This window comes from Protopterus annectens, chromosome 3.part1, assembly GCF_019279795.1.
Source record: "Protopterus annectens isolate FY-2018-M chromosome 3.part1, PAN1.0, whole genome shotgun sequence".
NCBI classification, from domain to species: Eukaryota; Metazoa; Chordata; order Ceratodontiformes; family Protopteridae; genus Protopterus; species Protopterus annectens.
The window spans coordinates 818,449,113-818,473,682 of record NC_056732.1 but is presented as its reverse complement, the minus strand read 5'-3'; the positions used below and the strand labels follow the sequence as shown (position 1 = coordinate 818,473,682).

Here is a 24,570-nt window from a genome sequence, read left to right as displayed (position 1 = left end):
TGTTTCCAGTCTACTTTGCATATTTGTAGACATCTCCAACAAGTAATATTATTGGTATTTCCAAGTTTGGCTAGTCTGTTGGGTGTATAAAATGATCTATGCAGAAATTTCCAGGTGTATATTCTCCAAAATTGTGTATGAGATGTTATTTAATGGAGTACAATAAATTATTTTTATAGTTTTACTTTCTGTAGTTAAATTTATTGAGTGCCCTTTGATGATGAAGTTCCAATAATTCTGGCAAATTTACCTTTGTAATTTATTAATAGTTTGTATAATTTTGAAGTTATATTTTTCCAATTGTGATTATCATATATATTATTCAAATAGTTTATAAAATTAGGTTTGACTTTGAATGAAGAGTTATTAATTATTCTGCATAGATCTTGTGAGTATATCAATACACCTTGAAGGACTAGCCAATCAGAGGATCATATCTATTCATTATATGTTGACTGTCAATAACTTTTTGGTTATTAATACAGTGTAGCCAACAAATAACATTTTTTGTTTCCCAAGTGGCAAGTATGTTCTTATGTATTTTATTGAAAACTTTTTTGTGGAGCTGAAAGGAGTTCCATCCATATCTTTATAGCTATATTGGCAATAACAAATTTTCTAAAAGTGTTAAAGATGTAATTTGTAAAATTTAGATAATTAGTTTTTACTATATTATATTGGATGCCTATACATATAATATGCCATGGTTTATTTATTTGATCATCTAACATACACTTTTTTTATTATGGAGTTTTCATTTAGATAGATAATAATATGTAAAGTCTTCCAGTTGGAAGAGTAATTTGGACCTATCAAATTTATTGTAATTCTGAATATAGAAGCTTTAATGTAGGTCTCTGTATCTGGAAGATTGATTCCCTCTTGATCCCAAGATCTAATATGATGTGTGAAGGCTACTCTATTCCTGTTAGGATACCAGAGAAATTTTAATATAAGTGTATTTATTTTTTATGAGATGTTTGGTATTTTAGGAATAGCTTGTGCTATGTGTAGGATTTTTGATAAAAGTACCATTTTTATTAATTGTAGCCTAGTTATATTCATTTTGTTGCAATTTATTACATATGTATTTATCATGTTTATGATATTGCTGTAGTTTATATTTAAGTTTTCTTCTATATTTTTGCAAAGAGTGATACCCAAATAATCTAAAGTAGAAACTTGTTTGCCAATTATATGATTTCCATCCATTAAAGATGTTGTTTTTGTTTAATATTATGTAATTAGACTTTGTTTTGTTGAAATGGAGACCTGAAGTTGAATATAATTTTTCTACCTGTGTATCTAACTCTTTTATAGATTCTTTTGAGGTGGATAGAGTGAGTAGCACATCATCTGCAAACAGCATGGTTTTAGAATTATATTGTTAATATATGCCTATTCCTTTTATTTTGAGATTGGTGGGAATTGAAGAAGCAATTTCATAGCTAGAGCAAATAAAATAGGAGACATGGGGGCAGCCTTGTTTTGTTCCTTTTGTTATTACTATAGATTTTGATGTAAATGGTCCTAGTTTTACATATAAGTTTTTATAAATATTTTTTATCCATGAGATAAAGGATTGAGGAAAGTCATAAAGTTCTAGTACTTTGAATAGATATTCCCAATTTAATGAATCAAAAGCTTTTTCTATGTCTAGTGTGATTAGAAGGGCTTTCTAATTTTTTCTATTTAAGATGTCTAAAAGGGTTAATACTCTTTGAATATTATTGTGAGTGCATCTGTTATATATGAAACCTGTTTGATCTTCATGTATAATCTGAATTATTGATTTTTTAATTCTGTTAACTAGGATTGTCTTAAAAATATTGAGTACAGATATTGGTCTGTATGAGCTACATATTGTGGAGTTTTTATTTTGCTTTATAATGGGTGTGATTAGGGAGTATCTCCACGTAGGTGGAATTAAGATTAATGTTTGCATTTCAAGAAATGTCTTGTGAAGAAGTTATGGATGTTGGGAAGATTATAATACCATCAATTCCTAGTGCTTTATTGATTTTACTTTCCTTAATGTTTTCTGTAACTTCTTTATGTGTGATTTATTTTTGAATTTCTTGTTTTAATTTTTCTGGTATTTTCCTAATTTCGGGAAAGTTTAATTCTAACATTGAGGGGTTAATATGGACTTACCTAGTTCCATAGTGTTCTGTATAATGATGTTTAAAGGTATCAAGAATATCACTTATGTCTTATACTTTATTTAATTTTTTCCCTCATAAGATATGTTAAAGATGTTTTTTTTTTTTGGTTTGTCTTTTAACTCTCATAGCTAGATTGTGCATATGTCTTAGTGATAAGGAATATGAATTTAGTTTTATTTTTTCTAATGGCAGATTAGTTTTATGTCAAAATTTCCTTACATTTTTTATTTAGATCGTTTTTTTTATTTTTAGTAGAATTTAAGTCTTTGTTTTTAATCTTTGTGAGTTGTTTTTGTATATTATGTAATTCAGATTCCCACTCTTTTGATTTGTTTTTAAACCATGTAAGTGTTTGCTTTCAAAGCACCCCATATCATGACTAATTTAACCTCTTCAGAATAGTTGGTGTCTAAGAAAAAATGAAGTTCTGAGACTAGCCATGGTTTAAATTCTTTCAGTTTTGTAATATATGCTGGTATCCTTGTTGTAAATGTTAGTTTTGTAAATTTTGAGAATGAAGGAATTATGGTCTGATAAAGGGCAAGGAGCTATTGAGAATTTGATTATTTTTGTATTTAGTTCTTGTGATACATAGATTTTGTCTATTCTTGTTTGAATACTAAATCTATAGTCTTGATGAGAAAATAATGAATTATTTTCTTTAAAGGTAAATGTGTCTATTAGATTGTGGTTTTCACTTCATATTTTGAATATTTTTGCTATAGATGTGAGACATAGATTTCTCCTATTGGTGGACTCTGAGTTATCCATTATACAGTTAAAATCTCCACCTATTACCAAATTGCCTTTATTTGTATTACTAATAAGATTTGGATGTTTGTTAGTTGTCCCAGTCCCTATGCCCGGGGACCAGTATAAATTTACTAGTGTCAAGATTATGTTATTAAATTTCACTATGACAAGTGCTATAAGGTCTTCTTTATCTTCATAGTTGTAGATAATTTGGGGAGTAATAACATTCTTCTTCCATAAAATCATTACTCCTCTAGTTTTTGATTTATATGAGGAATGAGATGACTTTAAATATTCATTTTGATTCCATATGTATTTGTCATTTGTTTTGAAGTGGGATTCTTGAAGAAATATAACCTGTGCTTTATTCGATTTTAAGTATCTTAATAGGTTTGCTCTTTCCTTTGGGTTGTTTAATCCATTAATGCTTAAAGAAAAGTAGTGTTAAATCCATATGTTTTGACTGTTTTATAAATTATTTATAAAATGTATAGCACTTACATCACTTCTATAATCTTGTGATTGTGCAAAGCTCCTGTCATTTCTAATTGTTGTTATCAGATTGATTTTTTCTATTGGAAAACATAGATTAATTTCTAGTTCAGGCCAACAAAAATGAAAGAAGTATAATACAAAAACAATTATATGTAACACAATAATCCAACATTTTAAAATTTCCCTTATTATGCATGGAATGGTTAACATTCCTAATCTGAAAGATAAAAAGAAATCTATCAGATTATCCCTCATACCTTAGCAACAAAAAAATCCCTTTGAACTCCACATTGATTTCATTGGAGATATTTAGGATTATAAGAGAAAAAAAGAAATCAATATTTATTTAGTCTTATTGAACAAATATATCTAACATTTACTATAATTGCATATGGAACAATTTTTTATATGTTTCAATTTAGACCTTGTCGCTTCTTAAGTAGTGTACTGTCACTGAGTAATAAAGTGCTTCATATTTTGATTGTAATATTACCCACAAAGTTAGTTGTGTGTTAGATTAGCTAAACTTGTGAAATAATATGAGCCTAGTCATTTTCTTTTAAGTTAAAGAATTTTAAATATTGTTGTGTCTATGAGATTTACTTCTTGATCATTACATCTCTCCAATCTCTACCCATGTGAAAGAAACATAAATAAATACTTTAAGATTAGGAATACTTCCTTTGCAGAGTGTAATGCTGTTTCAAAATTACTTATTTATGAATGTTCAATTGTGCAGTTGTGTACTAATGTTGATGTTAAGAGCATTGAGATAGCCTGAATATAACCTCCAAAGTTTCAGCAATCTGTGGTATTTTCGCTATGTACATATTTGCACATATTTGATGTTTAATTATATATAAAAATATAAAAATCAGATAGATCATAATGACATACTTAAGCTGTAGTTTACATAAACTTGTATTAATAACTCTCCATCTTAATTTATCTAAATACATATTATTTCTGGTGAGTCATATAAAGTCATGAATATTCAAACTAGGCAAACTGTATTGACCACAAACTAATTGAGTGAAGACTTTTTTTTAAACACCTCTTAATAAGATTCATTCTGAAAATATTATTCTCATCTAAAACAACTTCAGACTGTAGATTAAAAAAATAGGTTCACTGACATGTTGATCTATTGAATAACAACTCCAACAATGTGTCAGCTTTCTTATAATGTCAACATCAGGTTATTTATAAATTCAGATGAATTTTGAATGCCATTGAAAGGTTCACATCATTGGCATCAAAGATTTCTCTATGCAGTTTGTAGTAATAGTATCTGTCAGTGTCTAAAATACTAATTAGTCTGCACATATGGAACTTTTTTTAATTGCATTAATGTTAACTTTTGCATTAATCTTCAGGAATACTTTCTCTTCACACATACGATATAAGAATCCTAAAAGAAATAACAGTAGACTGACAGTAAGTTTAAGATTTGACATCATGTTTTACTAATAAAGTTTAAGAAATATATCATTGTGCCTTCTTGTCAATATTCTTTTCCATTAGTATGATGATATAACTTACTACAATCAAGTTCTTCATCCTAGTTTCTATAATTCTCACTAAAACTTATAACAAAAAACTAACTTTTCTTTGGTTATTTATGTTACTAAAGTTTTTAGTGATGTGACCTTGTATTCTTTGTTTTACTATGAATGGTATTGATTTTTCTGAAAGTTTTTTTTTTTTTTTTTTTAACTTGTTAAAGGCTCATATTCTGGTCCCAGTAATAAACTTTTGCATACAATTGTCACTCTTACTTGAGTAATTAATCTACAGTGTTAGAGCTGGATGTTTATAATGAGTTGATTCCTATAGTACAAGATTTATTTCCTTTAGACGTTTACTTAGTGATCCCAAGCATGACTCTCAACCAAACAATGCATTTAGAGCAACTAGAAGTATCCTCTGGGCTCCTTTAATGTTCTCCCCAACTGCATGTCAAAATGCAACCTCTTAAACTATATGAAAAGTATTATTATATTTATGATTACTATTAAGATTTCTGATGTTTCACTAGTTGTAGTTGGATCAATTCTTTTTGAGGCTGAAATTTGCATAGGCTTTGTATTTCATAGGACCTTATACATATGTTAACATATTTGCGAGACTGCTTGTCTAAGTCTTTAAGGAAGTGTGTTCATACGTTAGTAAAGCATTTCCTCTCATCTGCAGCCTGTGTTTCTGTATACTGGTGCTTCTCTTATCATACTTTTCCCTCTGTTCAGTTTTTGATCTATAAATGTTAAGTGTTGTCTCAGAGGCTTAAAGGGTTTCTGTATTACAGTTATATTGGTGAGTCTCGCAGCTTGAGAGCGACTTGCTCTTGTTGATATGAAGTACATCAATGCTCTAAGAAGCTTGCGACTTTCTCGCATGTACTTTTGTCAACTCACAGCTTGCAAGAACATCACTTTTTTTAATAAAACAGTTTCCAATGGAAATTTGGTTATTCTTATGTGTATCTATGGCAAGTTTGTTATATTATCACCAGTAACAGGTGTTATTCTTGAAGTAACTCGACTATTGCTGAAACACAATAATTTCATTTGTATGTGATCCAAGGCACAAAACATTATAGTCTGAGTTGTCAGTTTACTTAATGCTTACAGTGACAAGCCATAAAAACATACGTTTTTGCATTGTTTCCCATTAGTTTTTAACTTTCTTTCTTTTTTTATCATTTCCCTTCACCCTAACTAAGCCATAGGCAAAATAGTAATTTATAATAAATGAACATTTCTAATTCTACATTCAATGTAAAAACTTTAGCAGTGAAATGATTTGTGTAAAATAAAATAATAAATGAATAAAAAAGGGAAAAAAATGAGACAGCTGAGAATATAGATAATACGTATGTTTTTGTTTCCTTTAGTAAGTATCTCACTTCTTAGTAGACTCTTTGCGAGAATTAGTGGATATTACATTTTTGGTTTCAGTCTTTTGTTTCTTTTTCTTTACATCAGGCCAGGAATTTTTTTCAGGAGATATTTTTAAGGTATTAAAAGATGACCAGTCCATCTCTTTAGGAATTGTTATTATGTTGTTCTTGATGAAGGAAGATGCTTCCTCTAGATTGTTGAAAGTTGAGCTTTTATTTTGCTTAAGTAGTTTCACCAGTGGCCAGTTTTTTTTTTTTTTCTCAGATCTAGTACTCTGGAGGAATAGTCATTATCAAATCTAATTTGATTTTGTTTGTATATCAGAGGACTTTTTCTCTAAGCTTATTTGAGCATAAGTTCTTTATTTAAATGTGACAAAATTTGTACTACTATTGAATTTGGAGGTGTATTTGATGAGGAAGAAGTTGTCTTTCCTATTGCTGTATGCTCTCTTTCTATACCCCAAGATAAACCTTCTTTTAGGTCTAATATTTCTGGTAGCCAAGAGTTTAAAAATAAAATGATGTCCTCACTTTCAGTTCTTTCTGGAAGTCCAAACATTCTTATATTTGTCCTCCTATCTCTGTTTTCCAGATCATCTACCTTGTTGATAAGCCATTTGTTGTGCTGTAAAAGAAATTAACTTTGATTTTCTTCCTGTTTAAGTCTTCCCCCTGTGTCACATAAGGAGGTTTCCATATTTGTTATTTTGGATTGGTGTTGTAATAATTCTCTGAAAACTTCAGTTTGTTTCTGGCAGTTTTCTTTAAGGTTTTCTAAATTGTCTTTAAATCCATCCATTTTCAGGGAAAGCTCTTGTAGTGTAGAGGACATCAGTTGGATTTCTTTTTTCATATTAGTTTCTGAGTGTGAGTTCTTTGAATTGTTCATTTCCACAAAGCAGGAAAGATCTCCAAGTTATTTTGACAGGAAATTCTCGATGAATAAACACCAAAATTGATATACTGGTAGTTTGGGAGTTTATCAACAATAATTGGCTGTTTTTGTTTAGTAAAAGTAATTATTTTCCTGTTTTTTAAGATAGTTTTGTGGAGCTCTAAAAAAGTGCTGCTTTCAGTTGGCCATCTCGGCTTCGCCCCTTACCTAAGAAGAATTTCTGATTGCCACTGATAAAATGGATGCAGTGCAGCTTCTTGCAGCAGAGCACTTGACAGTCTGTCCTGATCTGTTTGTATCATTATGTCATCATAGAAGTGAACAGAGGATTTACATCAGATGTGGCCTATATCTTCATTTCAGCAAAGTCTTAAACATTGTGGTACACAGGAGGTTAGAGGGGAAGAGAAAAAGCCCACAATGGTGAAACAAATACAAAATTTGTTAAAGAGATGAGAAACGACAGGGAGTAGTTTGTGTAGGGAGAAAGACTCTTACTTGTAGAGTTGTAGAGTGCCATAGGATTCAAGGCTGAGATCAGTTCTGTTCTCCAGGACATTGCACGTGTTTTAGATTGGGCCTCACAAGCTAGCTCTATAAGTGGATTATAACAACTTCTAGTTTTTGCAATAGTGCAAACATATTTTGTAAAATCCTGTTTTACAAATATCCATTTACTTTCAGGCATTACTTTCTTAGCTTTAAGTCATGTTACTCAACTGTCTGTGTCCTTTTCCATTTCCATTTAATTGTCAACCTTCAGTCTGTGTACCCTGGGTTTTTGTTTTCCAAGTGCTATAACTTGCATTTCTTTGCTGCTTTGTAATGACTGTGCTGCATGTTTTAACAAATGTACACTCTTCATTCTTGACTTCTACAGTGTCATTTACAAAGACATGAAAATGGGCTAAACCTGTTATCAACCCTCAAATATCTCATTAGGAGCCCTCATTTCTTCAGAAAGCACTCTGTTTGCAGTTATATTCTCGTTTCTGTTGTGTTGGGTTGTTTGAAATGCAGCATATGTATATATATATATATATATATATATATATATATATATATATAGAACGCATTTTTGCTAATGTTTAGGTGCATGATACATTCACATTGCCCAAGCTGCACACATCTTTGTTGTGTACTTATATTTTTGGTTTGACACATTTTCGGTCATGGTGCACATCTCTGTCCTTCAGCACTGTATGATAATGCAGCTGCATTGATATACTTTGTACTTTGGCTTCTGGGCAGCAAATAAAGACCATGGTCATTAAGAAGTTGGTTATGTGTATGTACAGGTGCACTGGTACTTATATATACTGTAATAGATATCAAGTGGAATATTGTTTAAAAATATAGTAAATACAATTTAATTTGTGAGAGATGTTTGCTGTTCAAATGGCTCTGTAAATTGATTTGGTAGGATGGTTCATGCAGTGTTTTCTTTCTTTGCAATGACTGATTATTGCGTCAAATAAATTAAGAATATTTACTCGCCAAATATAGGGCTTTTTCTTCCCATTAATACAACAGGTTCATCTCATGTTGAATCTAGCATACTAGTTCAAAGAATAAGCCCTCAAGTACCTTGCTAGTATGCTGAACCCATAATGCTTTCTGCAGACCAATACTTTAAAGAAGACAATCCATATTTACAACTTGTAGGTAAGCTGTCCGAATAACCATTATCTTCAACCTTTCATTTGGAGTCTACTGCCAAGTCATCAAACCTGAACAGCAGTATTAGCAAAGTAGTTGAAGAGATTTTTGTTTGGTTAGGCGCTCAAAAACCTTACATGTGCTTATCCCCCAGAACATTTGCATACCATCATTTTGTTTTTGCAGCACATTTTAAATATTTTGGAGGACCTGTGAATTTATATCATTCCTGTCAACTTCTGAACATTAAAAATCATAACACTGGCCTTTAAAAGTCATAACTGGGGCTCAAAAGAGGAATAAAAGGTCAAGTCATATAGTAAGTGGTAAGGAATCATAGCATGCGTTCATTTCAGTTATTTAATAATATATATTCCCTTGAAAAGGTCTATCTTAATGAGGCAAATCAATAAATCTTTGAGAAATAAGGCAAAATCTGATATGGCAAATCACAGTGCTATGTCTTAATCATAGTTGTTGAGACATATGACTTATATGTTTCAGTGTTACCTTCAAATTCTTTGGAAAGCAGAATTTATATGTGAAGGAAATGTGACTAGTTGTTTTTAGTAACCGGACTGTATTGAGATTTATTTAATACAAAGAGTTTGAAGATTTTTGCAGTGGTAGAGACATTGTATCGGTGGAATGCATGTTGCTTGGGGACTCTTTCTGCTCATTCAGGAGGGAATACTAAATTCTATTAAGAGAGATCCTTACAAATGAAAAAAAATCTCTGCTGATAATTAGATGATGTAGCTCCCTTTCTATCATTAGCACATAGGGGAAATAAACAGGTGTACATGAAGAAGGTTCAGTAGTGTTGCTGTTCACGTAAACATTTATTGAAACGTTGAAGAGCTTGTATGAAAGCATCAAAAAAGGAGGACACCAGAACATAATGTCTACAACCGCCTGACCAGGAGATTTCTTTCTTAACCAACCATCTCCACAAGCCATAAAGTTTTGTTTGTTTTGTGGATGCCTGGAACTGTTAACTAAATTAATAAAACTGCACTTAGTAGAAGTATCCATGATTTACATAGGTACCAGATTAGTTTTTTGTGCAAGATCTTCTATCTGTGAAGAAAAAGTCAGTTTTCAGTTTTTACATAAAATGTTTACTCACCTTTATACATGAGCTAGTTCAGTATGTCTATTTTTATTTCATGCATCTAATGTCATCTTGGTATATGAATAATTTTATTTTTTCTCATTTTGTCCTAGGAGCATATGTATACCCACCAGTCAGGACCTTCGCTCAGCTCACAGAAGCCAAAACTATTTAAATGCAATACTTGTATGAAGGCATTTGCCAAACCAAGCCAACTTGAGAGACATAAACGGATACATACAGGTATACAGAAGCAGTAGTAGATGAGGTGTATAATATGTTGTTTAGTGATCCGTTACACTGTGCCATGATTAAGAGGCAGATTTGTTTCTGGGTCTAAGTTCAGCCATCAAAAGGAAAAAGCATCAAATGGCATATTTCTTCAAACATGCTGTTCATCGAGCCATTTCAGTAAGATCACATTATGGTAGGGACTGGGAAATTTGCCCTTTCCCCACTCTGGTGTGATCTCGGAATTGGTATATATAATTAGCGAGGGGGGGGTCCCCCCGACATGAGGAGTTTCAGTGAATGGCATTTATGATGTAATGCCTTTCGATGCTTTTTCCATTCGATGGCTGAACACAGACCCATTTGTTTCTGTAGTGATATTTTGAGAAAACCATACAATTTTATCAGAAGTAAAATTTCAAATAAGGGCTAATGGAACAAAATCTGGTATATGTAGATTTGTTTTTTTTCTTTTTTTTTTCTGGGGGGGCTACTAATCTCTCTAAATGGACTAGGTCACTTGTGTATCAGTCCCTTTAAGTGCATTGTTCACTTGGCCATAATTTAAAAAAAAAGTAGCTGTCAGTTCCTGACTGTGATATTCCTTAGAATGTGACCTTACTGAAATTTAGCCCATTTCTGGCAGCTGATGGAAGTATTTGGATATTACTGCCATTTTTAACCTAGGAGGACTTCTTTACCATCTTGTTTAGTATTTTTTCTCTCACAGAGTTGTGATACATTTGCTTCTGAAATGCTTTCTTCAGTGATATACGTTAGCTTTTGAAATGCTTTCTTGCTCACTGACATCCTGATTGAGACACTGTTATATAACTTATTACTGGACTGTATTTGATGATGATTGAATTTTGTGCTTAGACATGAAAGTGAACTTTCTTACAAAAGCTGCTACATCATTTGGCTTGGTTTCAGTGTGGCATTTGACACTTAAAATTATTTAGACTTACACAGGACAGGTGTTTTTGTCTCTTTTTAAATATTTTGGGCGTGTCCTACCAGTACGAATGTTGATAAGGGAAGGCCAAAGGGGAAGCACCATATTGGACACCCCAGTATTTTGTCTGCTCTGCTGGAAAATGGGAGAGGGGCACAGCAGATGGTGGAAGGTAGTGGCACCAGGAATGGAAATGAAAAAAGTTGAAGATATTAAGACTGAAGCATAATCTTTAATAATTCCCAGAATAAGGAGTCAGTAGAGAAATTAGGCAATCACTGAAAAAGGGCAATGTTGAACCCTGTGACTAATTCCCACTATTTTAATGATCCAAATGTAAGTGGTGTTTTAATTCGAATATATTTAACATATCCAAGTTTGATTCCCATTGAATTGCCCATATGTATGTACAGTTTATTTTAAAATAAAACCATTTTCTTTTACATTTACAGGTAAACTGCTTCTGTGGAGTTGCCACCTTTTGCCAAGACATAAAACTTGCCTTTCTCCGTCCCTTTTCTTGCCTCCTCAGCCCATCTCCTCACCCATTTTGTGATGTAGTTGTAGCTGGGCATGTCAGTGAGATGTGGCATGTCTTTTTCTTTTTTAGGTATTCTTGGACTTGATTCCATCATGTTAAAGTGATTCCTCTGCAGAAAAATAAAACAGTGGTAGGTAATGGTTTTACAAACTCTGGCATTCTGTTCATGCTGCCCAGTGGAAAACCAGTTTGTACAGTCATGATCAGACTACTGGACAGTCATTCTGATTTCCACATAGTCCATAAGGAAAAAAAAAAAAAACAGGTGGTAACCCTATGCTTCTGTGAAGCAGTTATTCCTCTGTGCCCCACCCTTCTTTAGCAGCTGTTCTGCAGTTAATTGTGAATAAAGTGATGATTTGGAGGGTCATATTCTTAAAGAAGATGATGTTCCATTAAGAATTGAACTTTATTGTTCTTCTGCAATTTATTGTTAAGCATTCTAAGTGGGTTACCAATATTTAAACTGTTGTTTAATCTGAAGGAAGACAGTTATTTATAAATTAACTGAAACTGTGCTTTCATTCTCCATCTACTACCCCTATTGTGCATTACACTACAATTTGGAATTTGAAAGAGAGAGTTTCTCTCTAACCTGATATAGCTGCCAAATGAGTCTATTATAATTCATTCTAAGACATCAGTAAGTAGTTCAAACCATCTCTACTGAGCTGGATCAAGTAGAGATAGCTGCTATAAAATACTCTAGGAATGGTTATGGATGTTTCTAGCACTCTAACAAGGATTTTAATGTACAATGTGCTGCAAGAAAAAAGTAATTTTGCTGGCTCTGTGGCTTTTAGAGCTTTGAATATGCTAATGTATGTGATAATCTATCAGAATGCTATTATTATTCATGCTTTACCTGTAATTGTTGATGTATCTTCATATTCTAAGTGTTTTGAGTATATATCTATATTGTCTATTCTGTATAAATTTAGTAACCATGTGACTGACTTTTTAAGTCTGTGGTTACTACTGTATGATAGGAAGCAGGTATGGGTGAAGGGTTAGCCTTATCTTGAGAATGTTAGTGTTAAAATTAGAAGCCTTTGTGTTTAGCTGCCATTTTATATTAGTTTTGAAACTACTACCCTTGTTCATGATTTAAAAAAACGATGTAAGACTAAATAAAAAAAATATTGATTATTCAGAGCAGTTACAGGAATTTCAAGGCAGTTGAGTCTCATGTCAGTTTCGACCTTGCCAGTATGCTCCCACAGGCCATATCTACTTTCTCTAAGAGACCAAGGCCAGTCAATCCCTGGATGAATTTGTGGGTGCTCATCAAATCATCGGTGTCCCATTTCAAGGAGGATAATGTACCACATTGCTTGATCTGTAGGATCAATCTTTTCCCACGATGGTGGAGGCACTACAGGAGGAATCTGTGTCTCCATTGTTTTACTCACCTGCTGGTGAAGATATGGGTACCCGTTTCTAGTATTTGTGAACTGCTAGTCTTATGGAGATATAAGAAATTCATGACAATTGGGTCTTACAGAAGGCAGTATTACCATCAGACTGTCTTGATGTTTATTGAAAGGATCATTGCTGCAGTTTTATTCATAACTAGATTACACTAGACAACAAACTATCGAGGTTAACTTCCTGAGCTTTGGATGCCACCTAAATAGAGTCAGACTCTCCATATTCGTTATGTGTGTAGGATATATGTTGTAAAGGACAGAGAGAGAGACAACTGCATCGTCTTCGATATTTCTGGGGGGGGGGGGGGTTTTTTTTTTTTGACACATTGAGCAACTGGATGGCCATTGGTGACTTCAAGAACTGTGATAAGTAAGTACATATATTTAGAACAGTAGTACTGATAAGTAGAATTTTCCTGTGTTCCTTTACTTTGCTTTACCAATGTTTTGCTTGTAATTTTGCCATTGTCCTCAAGGCCAATAATGTCCCTAGAAAAGATCATTAACAGATGCCACCAAAAGATTTTCCCCTTCGAAAGCCATAAAGTTTATTAGTGTGATCACTGTTGCTGTTTGTCTTTCGGCTTTTCCCGGTTAGGGGTCGCCACAGCGGAACTCCGGTCCGCTAATGATTGGCAGTAGATTTTCACGAACACCGAGGTGCCAGCTCGACGTCCAACCTTCAACGAAGGCACGCCTATTTACACATGTCTTTCTCGAATGCCCAGCCATCCGCGGGGAGGACATGCAGACTCCACAAAGAAGGTACTCCCTGCACTCCAGCCAAGAATCGAACAGGAGACCCTCTTGCTTTGAGGCAACAATGCTACCGCTGCACCACCGCGGATATAATACATTGTTTAAAAAAATCTAGCTTTGAATGTCACATATTCTGAGGGTTTTCGTAGGAGAAGAAAACTTTTGGCATCAGAACAGTGTTCTCTGCCCCTGTTTCCAAGGCAGGGTTGCCTTCTGGAAATGCAAGCAATCATTCCAGGCACAAACATAAAATGAGAAAAAGCTGCTAGATTTTTTGCTGGCAGAGAGTGTAAGGCCTTTGTCATTAGTCCTGCAAGGTCCTCTGCTTCAGGCAGGCACAGCCTTACCAACTACCCTAGCTCCTGTGTCTCCTTCTCTCATGTCCCTAACTGTTGCTGCTGCCATTTTGGGGGCTGACAGCAGAATGCAGACATCTGAGACTTTCCAGTTGCAGTAGTTTTGTCTGCTGAGACGCATCCAGACTCCTTTTTCTGTGCATCATCAGAGCGCCATCCTAAGGTGCATGTCTCCAGAGACCATTTTCCTCTTTGGAGTTTCCTACAATTTTTGTGCTGGAGCTTGCTAAAGAAACAGCTTTTTGTGTGTTTTGAAAGAAAAAAATGCTTAGAATGTCTGAACATTCTCTTGTAGGAATGTCACATTTCTTTGGGGTTGTACAGTCTCATAGACCCACAGATACCTGTATCAGATGTTTCTATTTTTCACTAGAGCCATTTCACCAGGAAGTATGTAGTAACATGGTAGAGGGTCTGTGTCCCCCTACCTGCTTCAAGACAGCCATCTGCATACTATACTGTCTGTGTCACTAAGAGGAAAAGAAATCTCTCCACCTAGCAATCTCAGGTGTCAGGAAGAGGAGGATCTTTCATATTCTGCTTAGCTGTATTCCCTGCTGTGGTATGACAAAAATGAAAAATTGTATTCTGGTTCAGTTCCCCCCACCCTCACTCACAAAATGCATCCTGGAAAACTGTAAAATCAGAGCAGGAGCAGTTTAAGTCAGGAAGTATCTTGGTCTTTTAGATGTCAAGGAACCCAAACCTCTGGCCTTCCCTCTAGTATTTCAAGCATTTGGAAGATGTCTTTTAGAGGGTCTACTTGATATGGCCGACATTTCAGAATGTCAAAAAACATATGGCCGAGACCATATGATCGACATTCGAAATGTTGACCATACAAAACCCACAACAAAATCTTGCCTTCACGTTCCGCCCCACCCCCACCCCCTGGAACTTAAATATACCAACTCTGAGATCGCACTACAGTGCGGAAGATGGAAATCTTTCCATTCCACACTGTTTGGAGATGCCGGTTCCGCATGGTCGACATTTCAAATGTCGATCATATAGTCTCGGCCATATGGTCTTCGACATTCTGAAATGTCGACCATGTGAAGGGGACCCCTTTTAGAGTGCCTCTAAGGAGAAGATGTATAGCCACTGGCAGCTTAGAAACCATATACTTAGTTTAAGTTGGGGGATAAATTTAAATACTTATACAAGAATCTGATTGTTGATTATAAGGCTGCATCACTGGATGCATCCAGAGGCCCTGTGTAGGTGTCTGCAGTCAGTATGCTGCCTAATGATAAAGAAAGCAGGGACCCTAATAGATTTGAGAAAAAAAATACTACTTATGCTATCTTAGGTATGAGGTCCACCACATTCTCAACCCTTGTGTTCCTGTACCAAGTGGGCATCATAAAATAAATGTATTTTTAAAGCAAGGGCTGTTAAAGTAGTCTTAGGCTGTGTGAAGGTTGAGACACCATGGTTTCATGTGCTAGAGTAGACACCACTGGCACAGTATCAGAAGGCATACTTGTCTTAGAATTTGGCATTAAAGTACTTCCTTTAAATGTACCCTTGAATAAAAAAAAAAAATCACTGTTTGTTCCTCACTCATGGGAAGTATTAATTACCTTAGTATAACAAATTTCCCAAATAAACATTTTTTGTTATGCTTTTTTTAAGCTAAAAGTTTAAGCAGTAAAAAAAATCAAAATGGCCAGTGAAGAGGAGGTAGAGACTGGGCAAGCAACCACTTCCTCTCTCCCAGTTAGGAGAGAGATTTTCCCACTTGAGAAGCTGGTGATTCAAGTTAGCCATGGACCTGTGTGTGATGAAACCCACTGCTTCAGGTTATAAAGCCAGATTTGTATCCTTTCCTCCTTTAATGAGGGGTCTCCCACACCGTCAGACTAGATAACCTTAGCAGGGCCAGTCTTAGGATCTTAACACTTTCTTCATTTTCTACGCAGAAGGTTCTGGCAGTATAACAGGGGAAAAGATTCTACTGAAAACATTTTCAAGTACTCAGAAAATAGAGGCCCCTGGAAAACCCGTTCTAGATATCTCATAATGAAGTAAGATTTTGGTGGTAAAAAGTTGAGGATGTTACTTAATGTTACTTAATCCCTCAGTCTAACCTTTCTTTCCTTTAACCAGATTCCCTTGTAATCAGCATTGACACAAAGGAAGCCTATTTACACATTCTTATGCAAATTCCAGAGATTTATGGCAGGAGCACATGATTTTCACTTTACATCACTAACGTTTAAGTTGTCCACTACTCCAAGTGTATTCACAAAATTCTTAGCTCCAGTGTTTCCATACTTCTGGGTCAGAGGCATTCATTTTTACATGTATCTGGACAATTGTATGATCCAAACCAAGTCCTGGCCAACATCATAAATTGTTGAGTCTACCAGGAATACTGTTTAAACTACCAGAAATCCGATCTGCCTTTGTTAAATTTGAAGGACTACTGGATATTAAAAAGTGTAGGGTGCCCTGATGAGCATATTTTCTCCCAGCAAATCAGGATTGCATCCATTTTAACAAGAGCCATTTTTAGGCTGTGGTGTTCATGTTAGTCTTAATTATTGTGGTTCCACTGGCCCAAAGCATCCATTGGTAACTAAGGAACCTGTGATGATTGTGACTCAATCCAGTGCCATTCATTCCTGCCAGCCACAATAAATTTCAGTCTGGCCAAAGTTGTAAACAACTCTGGGATGCCATTTAAGTACCTGAAATGGACCCAAACACTAATAACAGAAGCATTAGATTTAGTCTAGGGATCACATATGGAGTTTCTGATTGTTCAGGAAAGTGAAACTTCAAATGGGACAACACAAACAAGACTAAGCACTTAAAAGGAAAGGGGAAAGCTCCCCCCAGGGCCAAAGGAAATCTAAGTCTGAATAACTATATACAAGAGGCTCCCCTCCCACCCTGTTAACCTTTAATCCTGACAAAGTCTAAACCTCCATTTGCCTCTTTGGCAACAAGCAGTTTCAGACAGATGGGTTTTGAAAGTAATCCATTATGGTTATTGATGGCAGTGGGAGTTTATCCCTGATTTTTGAGATCCTCCCGTCCATCTCCCAGACCAAACTCCTCTTTTGTTCCTGCTGTTCAAACATCTCCTGTCTCAGGGGATGGTAGAAGCAGTACCTCCCTCTCAGTCAGGAGAAGAGTACTATTAACGAATTATTTACTGTTTATTATTAGCATTTGTTTGCTAGAAAAGCCAAACTGGGCCATGACATCCCATTTTTGGTGAAAATCATGAGAGAAATGCTCCACAGTTAACAAATCTTACAAGATGTTCATACAGTGCAGTATACAATACAATACAAGGCAAAGCAGCAAATGTTAGCTATCACATACAAGATATAAATATTGTTATGTACAGAAAGAACGAAAAAAACAAGAAGATATAGATCCTGGAAACCACTGTAGTCCACAAAGTTACATTTCAGCTTTACTGTAGCAATGATAAGCTATTAAGTCTTCAGATGAAATCCCGCTTAGATTATGCAAGAAGACCTAAAGAGAACTACAGATGGATAGGATTCTAGCAACATTTAGCCAGGAGAAGAGTAGCGGGAACATAGGTGGAACCCAAGAGGTAGGTTTTAAGGTTTGCTTTGAAGTATTTCGGATTTATGCTTGTCTTATGTCATGCGGGAGGGTATTCCAACATTTAGATATGTATAAGGAGTACATTGCTTTAACATGTTTATTGTTTGGTATATGGACTTCAGCAAGATATGTGCACACAGACCTGAGAGATGTAGATGTGGAGTACTACAGCATACTTCACTGCTGGACATTTGTTGTGTGATGAAGTATACTGTGGACCAGTTTAAGTTGATTTAATTTTTGATAGTTAGGGAATTCCACCCATTTAGTTGTTTGAATACTAGGCAATGATGGGTTTTAATTGGAAGGTGTGTTGCAAATTTTGCTATTTTATTATTGCGGTGGTGGTGCTGCGGTAGTGTCGTCGCCTCACAGTTAGACGTTGCCCGTTCGATTCTCAGTTAGAGTGTCTTCTGTGTGGTGACATGCATGAATGGGCGTTCCTTCACTGAAGGTTGTGCATTAGGCCCGGCAAGCCAGCACATAAAAATCTACTGCCAATCATTAGCGGACCGGAGTTCCGCTGTGGCGACCCCTAACCAGGAAAAGCCGAAAGACAGAAACAAACAATTATAACTTTGCTCTAGTTTTGTTAAAAAGGGGGTTGACATTTGTTAGTAGGGGAGAGGTATAGGAGAGAGTTGGCAATAGATATGAAAGAGGAGTGGTCTTTCTTGATTGCAAGGAGAGGTAGGGAGATGTTTTGTAGAGGAGAGCTAGTTTTGTATGTTTTTATTCTATTTTGGATGTGTACATAACATTTTAGGTTATCTTTGGAGACCCCAAGTAAATTTCAGAGTGTATGACAACCTCAAGTCCAGTGTTTTGTGTAGATGATATAGCATAGTTATTTTTGTGTTCGGAGTATTATTTTAGATAAAAAGAGAATTTCTGTGTTGTTTGGATTAAGGAGAAGATTAGATTGGTTCATGGAGGAGTAAGATTGTTGCATAATAGTTTGTAGTGATGGCGTGCTTGGAGCTGAGCAGATTAATGTGGATATCATCTGCATATTGAACCAGGGAGCCTTGCCCCATTGCAGTATGAAAATTGCTTATAAAAATATTGACGCTTAAAGGACCTAGGATTGAGACCTGAGGGACACCAGTGGTTATGTTAGGTAGGATGAATAGCATGTTTGTGATTTGACACATGTCTTATTTAAGAGTTTCTAACCCATCTTAGAGTAGAGTGGAGAGACCAAGGGCAAGTAATGTTTGTAGTAGTTTAACGTAGGAGACTATAGCAAATACTTTTGATAGAGCCTGGATTGTGAAATGTACTACCTTTCCTTTGTCCCTAGGTTGATTTATTGTGTTGTAGAAGTAGAAAAGAGCTGTAGTGATGCTATGCAAAGGGTGAAAACCATGTTGGGTGAGAGAGAGTTGGTCATTATCTAGAAGACACTTCACTAGTTGGTAATGTGCACATCTTTCAAGGATTTTGACAAGGCAGAGACTGTGGCCCTCAATCAGTAGTAGAATAATTCCACTGATTTTCCTCATTTATGTAGTGGGATAATATATGACGTTTTCCATAGAATGGGCGCATAACAGTGGATATAAAAAATTTACACACCCATTAAAATGCCAGTTTTTTGTGATATAAAAATGAGACCACAATGAATCATTTTAAACCTTTTCCCACTCTAATTTGACCTATAACCTTTACAATTCAATTGAAAAACAAACAAATCTGTTAGGGAAAAAAATATAAAAAACGTACAATACGCTGGTTGCATAAGTGTGCACATCCTTAAACTAATACCTTTTGATTTAATTACATCATTCAGTCTTCTTGGGTAGGAGTTTATCAGCATAGCACATTTTGACTTGGCAATATTTGCCCACTCTTCCTTGCAAAAGCACTCCAAATCTGTCAGATTCCGATGGCATCTCTTGTGCACAGCCCTCTTCAAGTCACCCCACAGATTTTCTATTGGATTTAGGTCTGGTGTCTGGCTGGGCCATTCCAAAACTTTTATTTTCTTCTGGTGAAGCCATTCTTTTGTTGATTTTGGATGTATGCTTGGGGTCATTGTCATGTTAAAAGGTGAAATTCCTCTTCATCTTCAGCTTTCTATCAGATGCCTGAAGGTTTTGGGCCAAAAGTGACTGGTATTTGGAACTGTTCATAATTCCCTCCACCTTGACTAAAGCCCCAGTTCAAGCTGAAGAAAAGCAACCCCCAAAGCATGATACTGCCACCACCATGCTTCACCATGGGGGTGGTGATGCGAAGTGTTGTTTTTGCGCCAAATGTACCTTTTGGAATTGTGGCCAAAAAGTTCAGCCTTGGTCTCATCAGACCATAGCACATTTTTCCACATGCTTTTGAGAGATTGCACATTTTAGACTGGCCTGAATGTTTTTCTGTGTAAGAAAAGGCTTCCGTCTTGCAACCTTAACCCACAGTCCAGATATATATTGCAATGTCACTGTTGTCCCTTTTCTTCTCCACTTTTTGATGACTGTTTTCACTATGTTCCATGGTATATCCAGAGCTGTAGAAATTTTTTTGTTCCCTTCTCCTGACTGATTTTCAACAATGATATCCCTATGATGGTGTGTAAGCTCTCTGTGAACCATGGCTTTTGCTGTAGCAGGCAACTGAGTAAATGTCAGGAAAATCCTACTAGGACAGCTGAACTTTATTTGGGGTTAATCAGAGTCTCTTTAATTGATGGCAGGTGTGAACCCAAGAAAACTGAATGTTGTAATTAAATCAAAAGGTGCTTCAACAAAGTATTAGTTTAAGGGTGTGCACACACAACAAAGTATTAGTTTAAGGGTTTGCACACTTATGCAACCAGCGTATTGAACATTTTTTATTTTTTTATATCACAAAAACCTGGCATTTTAACAGGGGTGAGTAAACTTTTTATATCCACTGTATGATATCATGGTCCTGTTGGTTAGCATCGATATGAGGGAGGCTACAGCATCTGTGACAGATTTTAATATTCAGCATCAAATCGTTTGGCTGCTAATATTCTAGGTTTCATTTGTGGTAGTCGGTACTGATTGAAGAAAAATTGCTGAGGAAGCATTCTGAATGAAATGAAGGGTATCTAATGGATTAGCTGCTATGTTCTTTAGTGCTACAGATGTTTCTTGAATGAAGAATGTTTCTGTTGCCTTCATGGAAACCAGTTCTGTACCTTTCCTTTCTGAAGTTGTTTAATGATAGTGCTCAAGTTCAAAGTGTTATCCTTTCACAATGCTTATTCCCCATATGAGTTTTCTGGTGACCCTGCATGTCCTCACATGCCTGTATATCCAGATTTCAGGTGTTTCTTAAGGTTTTGTGTGTTTGGATCACATTATCACTTCTCTGCATTACCCTTTGATTTATCCACTGCTCCAAAGGTATTCACGTGGTGTCTTGCTCTTTTGATAGCCTAATGCAGACTGCAAGGTATTTACATTTTTCCTTATTTAGATAACTTGCTTATCTTTGCAGAGTGTTTTACAAAGTGTAAGGAATCTCTCACCTGGATAAGGGGAACTCCTACACTTTGACTGGGGTTACAGGAGGATATATAGGTTCATAGGAGATTATTAGGCTAACTGCTGAAGAGCCCTTATAAGCTTAGCCAGTTTTATCCTGATTTTATCCAATTTTCTATCCCTTGGGGAAAGATAACAAGGGTCAGCAATTGGAGGGTTGGCAATTTTTACAGACTGTCTCTGTCCCCAGGAATAAATTTATGATTTCCCATTTATTGGTCCAGATTGCACTTGAAGATGGTCAGGAAGGGCTCTGCTTCACGTGAATAGGAAGCCTATGCCAGAGGGGGGCAGTCTCTGGGACACATATCTGTCCCTCCAACAAGATCTGTTCATGACAGAGGTCAGATTTAGGTCCTTCGAGTTGGCAAACCTAGTGCAGTTAGTTTTGTGAATATGCAACACTTCCATCAGGGTCAGGCATAGGTCACCCCTGTGACATGTTGGTTATACCCTGTATTTTGTGGGTGAGAAACCTCTAGGCTCTAGCTGTTGCATGTGCCTGACAGGGTACATGCCAAAGGGTGTATTGTCCTCCATTTATTGGTCTGATGAGGGCCAAGTACAGTGGCACTAGACATCCTTATATCTGGATGCCATGCCCTTACTTAGCTAAGCCATCTAGAAGGATTTCCTCACCATATTGGACACATGGTGGTCAAAGTTTAGATTACTATATATCTGAGTATGCATATCTTTTACCACTGGGTCCAGTCTTTGAGGGCTGCTCTCATTTTTGTAATTTGCAGGGGTAGTTGATTTCCCAAAGGGTATTGTTATGCATTTCTTCACATTTAGTTTGAGGTCATGGCTCTGACACCAGTCATTAGTCTGTGTCAGTCCTTTTTGTAGAATATCGACATAATTTGTGGAGCCAGTGATTGCCCCCAGCTTGCAGTCATTAGCAAACTTGGTCAGCCAAAGGCCATCTGCATTTGTCTTGACACATAAGAAGTATATCCCAAACAGAAGGGGCTCCAGGACTGAGCCCTTTGATACTCCAGTAATTACGTGTTTGACTCCTTCTCATGGGATTGCTTTCCTGGAGTGTCTCCTAGACACCTCAGTTTAAATAGCCTCAGTTCAAATACCTTTTCTTACAGTTTAATTTCTCCAAGTCTTTTGGGTTTCTAGTACCATAATGGGAATGGACCCCATTCCTAAATCAAAGTGTGATTAAAGTTCATGAAATTAGTATTGTTTCAGTCTTTGATGTTAGCCAAAAGTGCTCTTCGCAGCACCCACAATGTGCCCAGACTTGATGGCTCCTGCAATTCATATGGAGTTACATGTATCAGTAATACGACTGTAGATTCTTCTTTATGAAACCCATTGCTCCTGCTACTACTACTGGAAATATGTGAGCCTCCTTCTTCAGCATTGCCTTCATTTCTGCCTGCACATCCTGGTATTTTATAACGTTGTGTCTGTCTGTACGCAAGACATTGTAATCACTGGATGTAGCACTTTCAGTGATCAATGCTAGTTTTGTCTTCTTTTCATGGACTGCTATACCTGGTTTTCTCGCACCTGTTTTTTGAACTGTTGGTGATGGCTGATCCTGTGTGATATAAACTTCATCATTTTTTATAATGCGTTGTCGTTTTACTTCAGTATTGTAATGCTTGAACAATCCCCACTGCAACAGCTCTGCCACATCATTATGCCTTTCAGTTTACAGGATTTCTGCCATTAGTATATCACACCCAGCAACAAGATGTGTGGCTGTTCCCAGTTCTGTTTTACAGAACCTCCATTTGTCTCTTTCTCCCACATGTTCAGTGGACTATGTAAACCAACATGTACATAGTTCACTTTCCTGGGCCACCAATATTAATGTTTCATCTTTTGGTTTAAATTTACCTTTTCTTAAAAATTCCTGCATCACGTCCTGATTGACATGAGCTTGTTCCAGGAGTTTTCTGTACTTGCAGCTATATTTTATGGCTTCTCTACATTTCCTGCCATCTCATCTGATTCTTCTCCTTATATTCTTTCTTTTGTTTTTTGGGGCATTCACTTGCTGTCTGAATTTTGTCTCCTTCTGGTTTAATTTTCATTCTCACTTGACACCAATATGTTTCTGCTAAACTAAGCAGGGAAGTTATATTAGGCTTGTTCTCCACATGTTTTAAAACTTTCACTCTGTTTGGATCTGATGAGGTCAGCAGATATGTATAGAGTTCAAGATCTATACATGTAATCAGTTTTGAGTAAGCCCATAACTCCTTCAGAACGAGGAATATATAATCTTGGTAAACACTGATTTTTTATGTATATCATTTGATAAGTGTGAAACATTTTTCTTGTTTTCCTGTCCAACTGATCCAGTATATTTTGGGGCCAGTCAGTCATCCAAAACTGTAAGAGTAGAAGACACAAATTAGTTAATAGCTTGAACTTTGTTCCTAGATGTCAGGGCTGTTTTGAATATTCATTTTAATCTTCTAAAATATTCTTTACTGAGTTTTGTTTGCATTTGTTTGTGTTTTATTGTTGATCCTTCATCAGTTCCCTAATTAACTATACACTCCCTCCTGGTCAAGATCCTTTATATCACATTCCAGTCCCAGACTGATATTTTTTGATGCTGCAGCTTTCCTGCTTTAAATGTTGCTTTTGCACATTTATCAAGACCAAATGACACTTTATATCATCTGAAAAAATGTTGACCCCTTGCACTTGTGCTTCCAGTTCCTCATCTGATAAACTGTACAATTTTAAATGGTCTACAAACAAACATGAGAAATTTTTACACTTTAGGTCATGGTTACAGTTTGGCTCCCAGAAAACAATCTGTTAAGTAGACAGCTTAGTGGGTTAAGGACAAGACAAAAAGGCAGCAGTGACAGAGAGTCACCTGGGAAGTATCTCCCTTTGAATTTTTATGCCTGGGATAATAATTTGTCCTTTATTATGGCTTAGCTGCAAAGTGGTTTACCAAACGTGGTTAGTTTTTTATGGTTGCTGTGGCATATCTTATACATTTCTAAGCACTCCTTTATCCATGAATGTAGGATGCCGCCTGTGAAGATTAGGTAGAGTTGGGTGAAGAAATGTGAAGACTGGTAGAGATGGGTGAAGGCTGCCAGCCTAGTCCAACAGAATTTGGTACATAATTCTATTATTTGTAAATACTGTGAATGTTGAACTTAAAACAATGTGGCAACATTGCCATCTGCTGTAAAGAAAGTTAAGTCAAGCAATTCTTG

The 24,570-nt window shown here is 35.8% G+C and overlaps 1 protein-coding gene across 1 annotated transcript in view; it reads left to right on the top strand.

The window, feature by feature from the left end:
- Positions 1 to 24,570, top strand: part of ZNF236 (zinc finger protein 236) — a 1,651,223-nt gene that overhangs the window by 1,501,567 nt on the left and 125,086 nt on the right. The window contains exon 30 of the mRNA XM_044067103.1: positions 10,097 to 10,226. Coding sequence (XP_043923038.1) covers positions 10,097 to 10,226 — 130 coding nt within the window. The remainder of the gene's footprint in view (positions 1 to 10,096; positions 10,227 to 24,570) is intronic.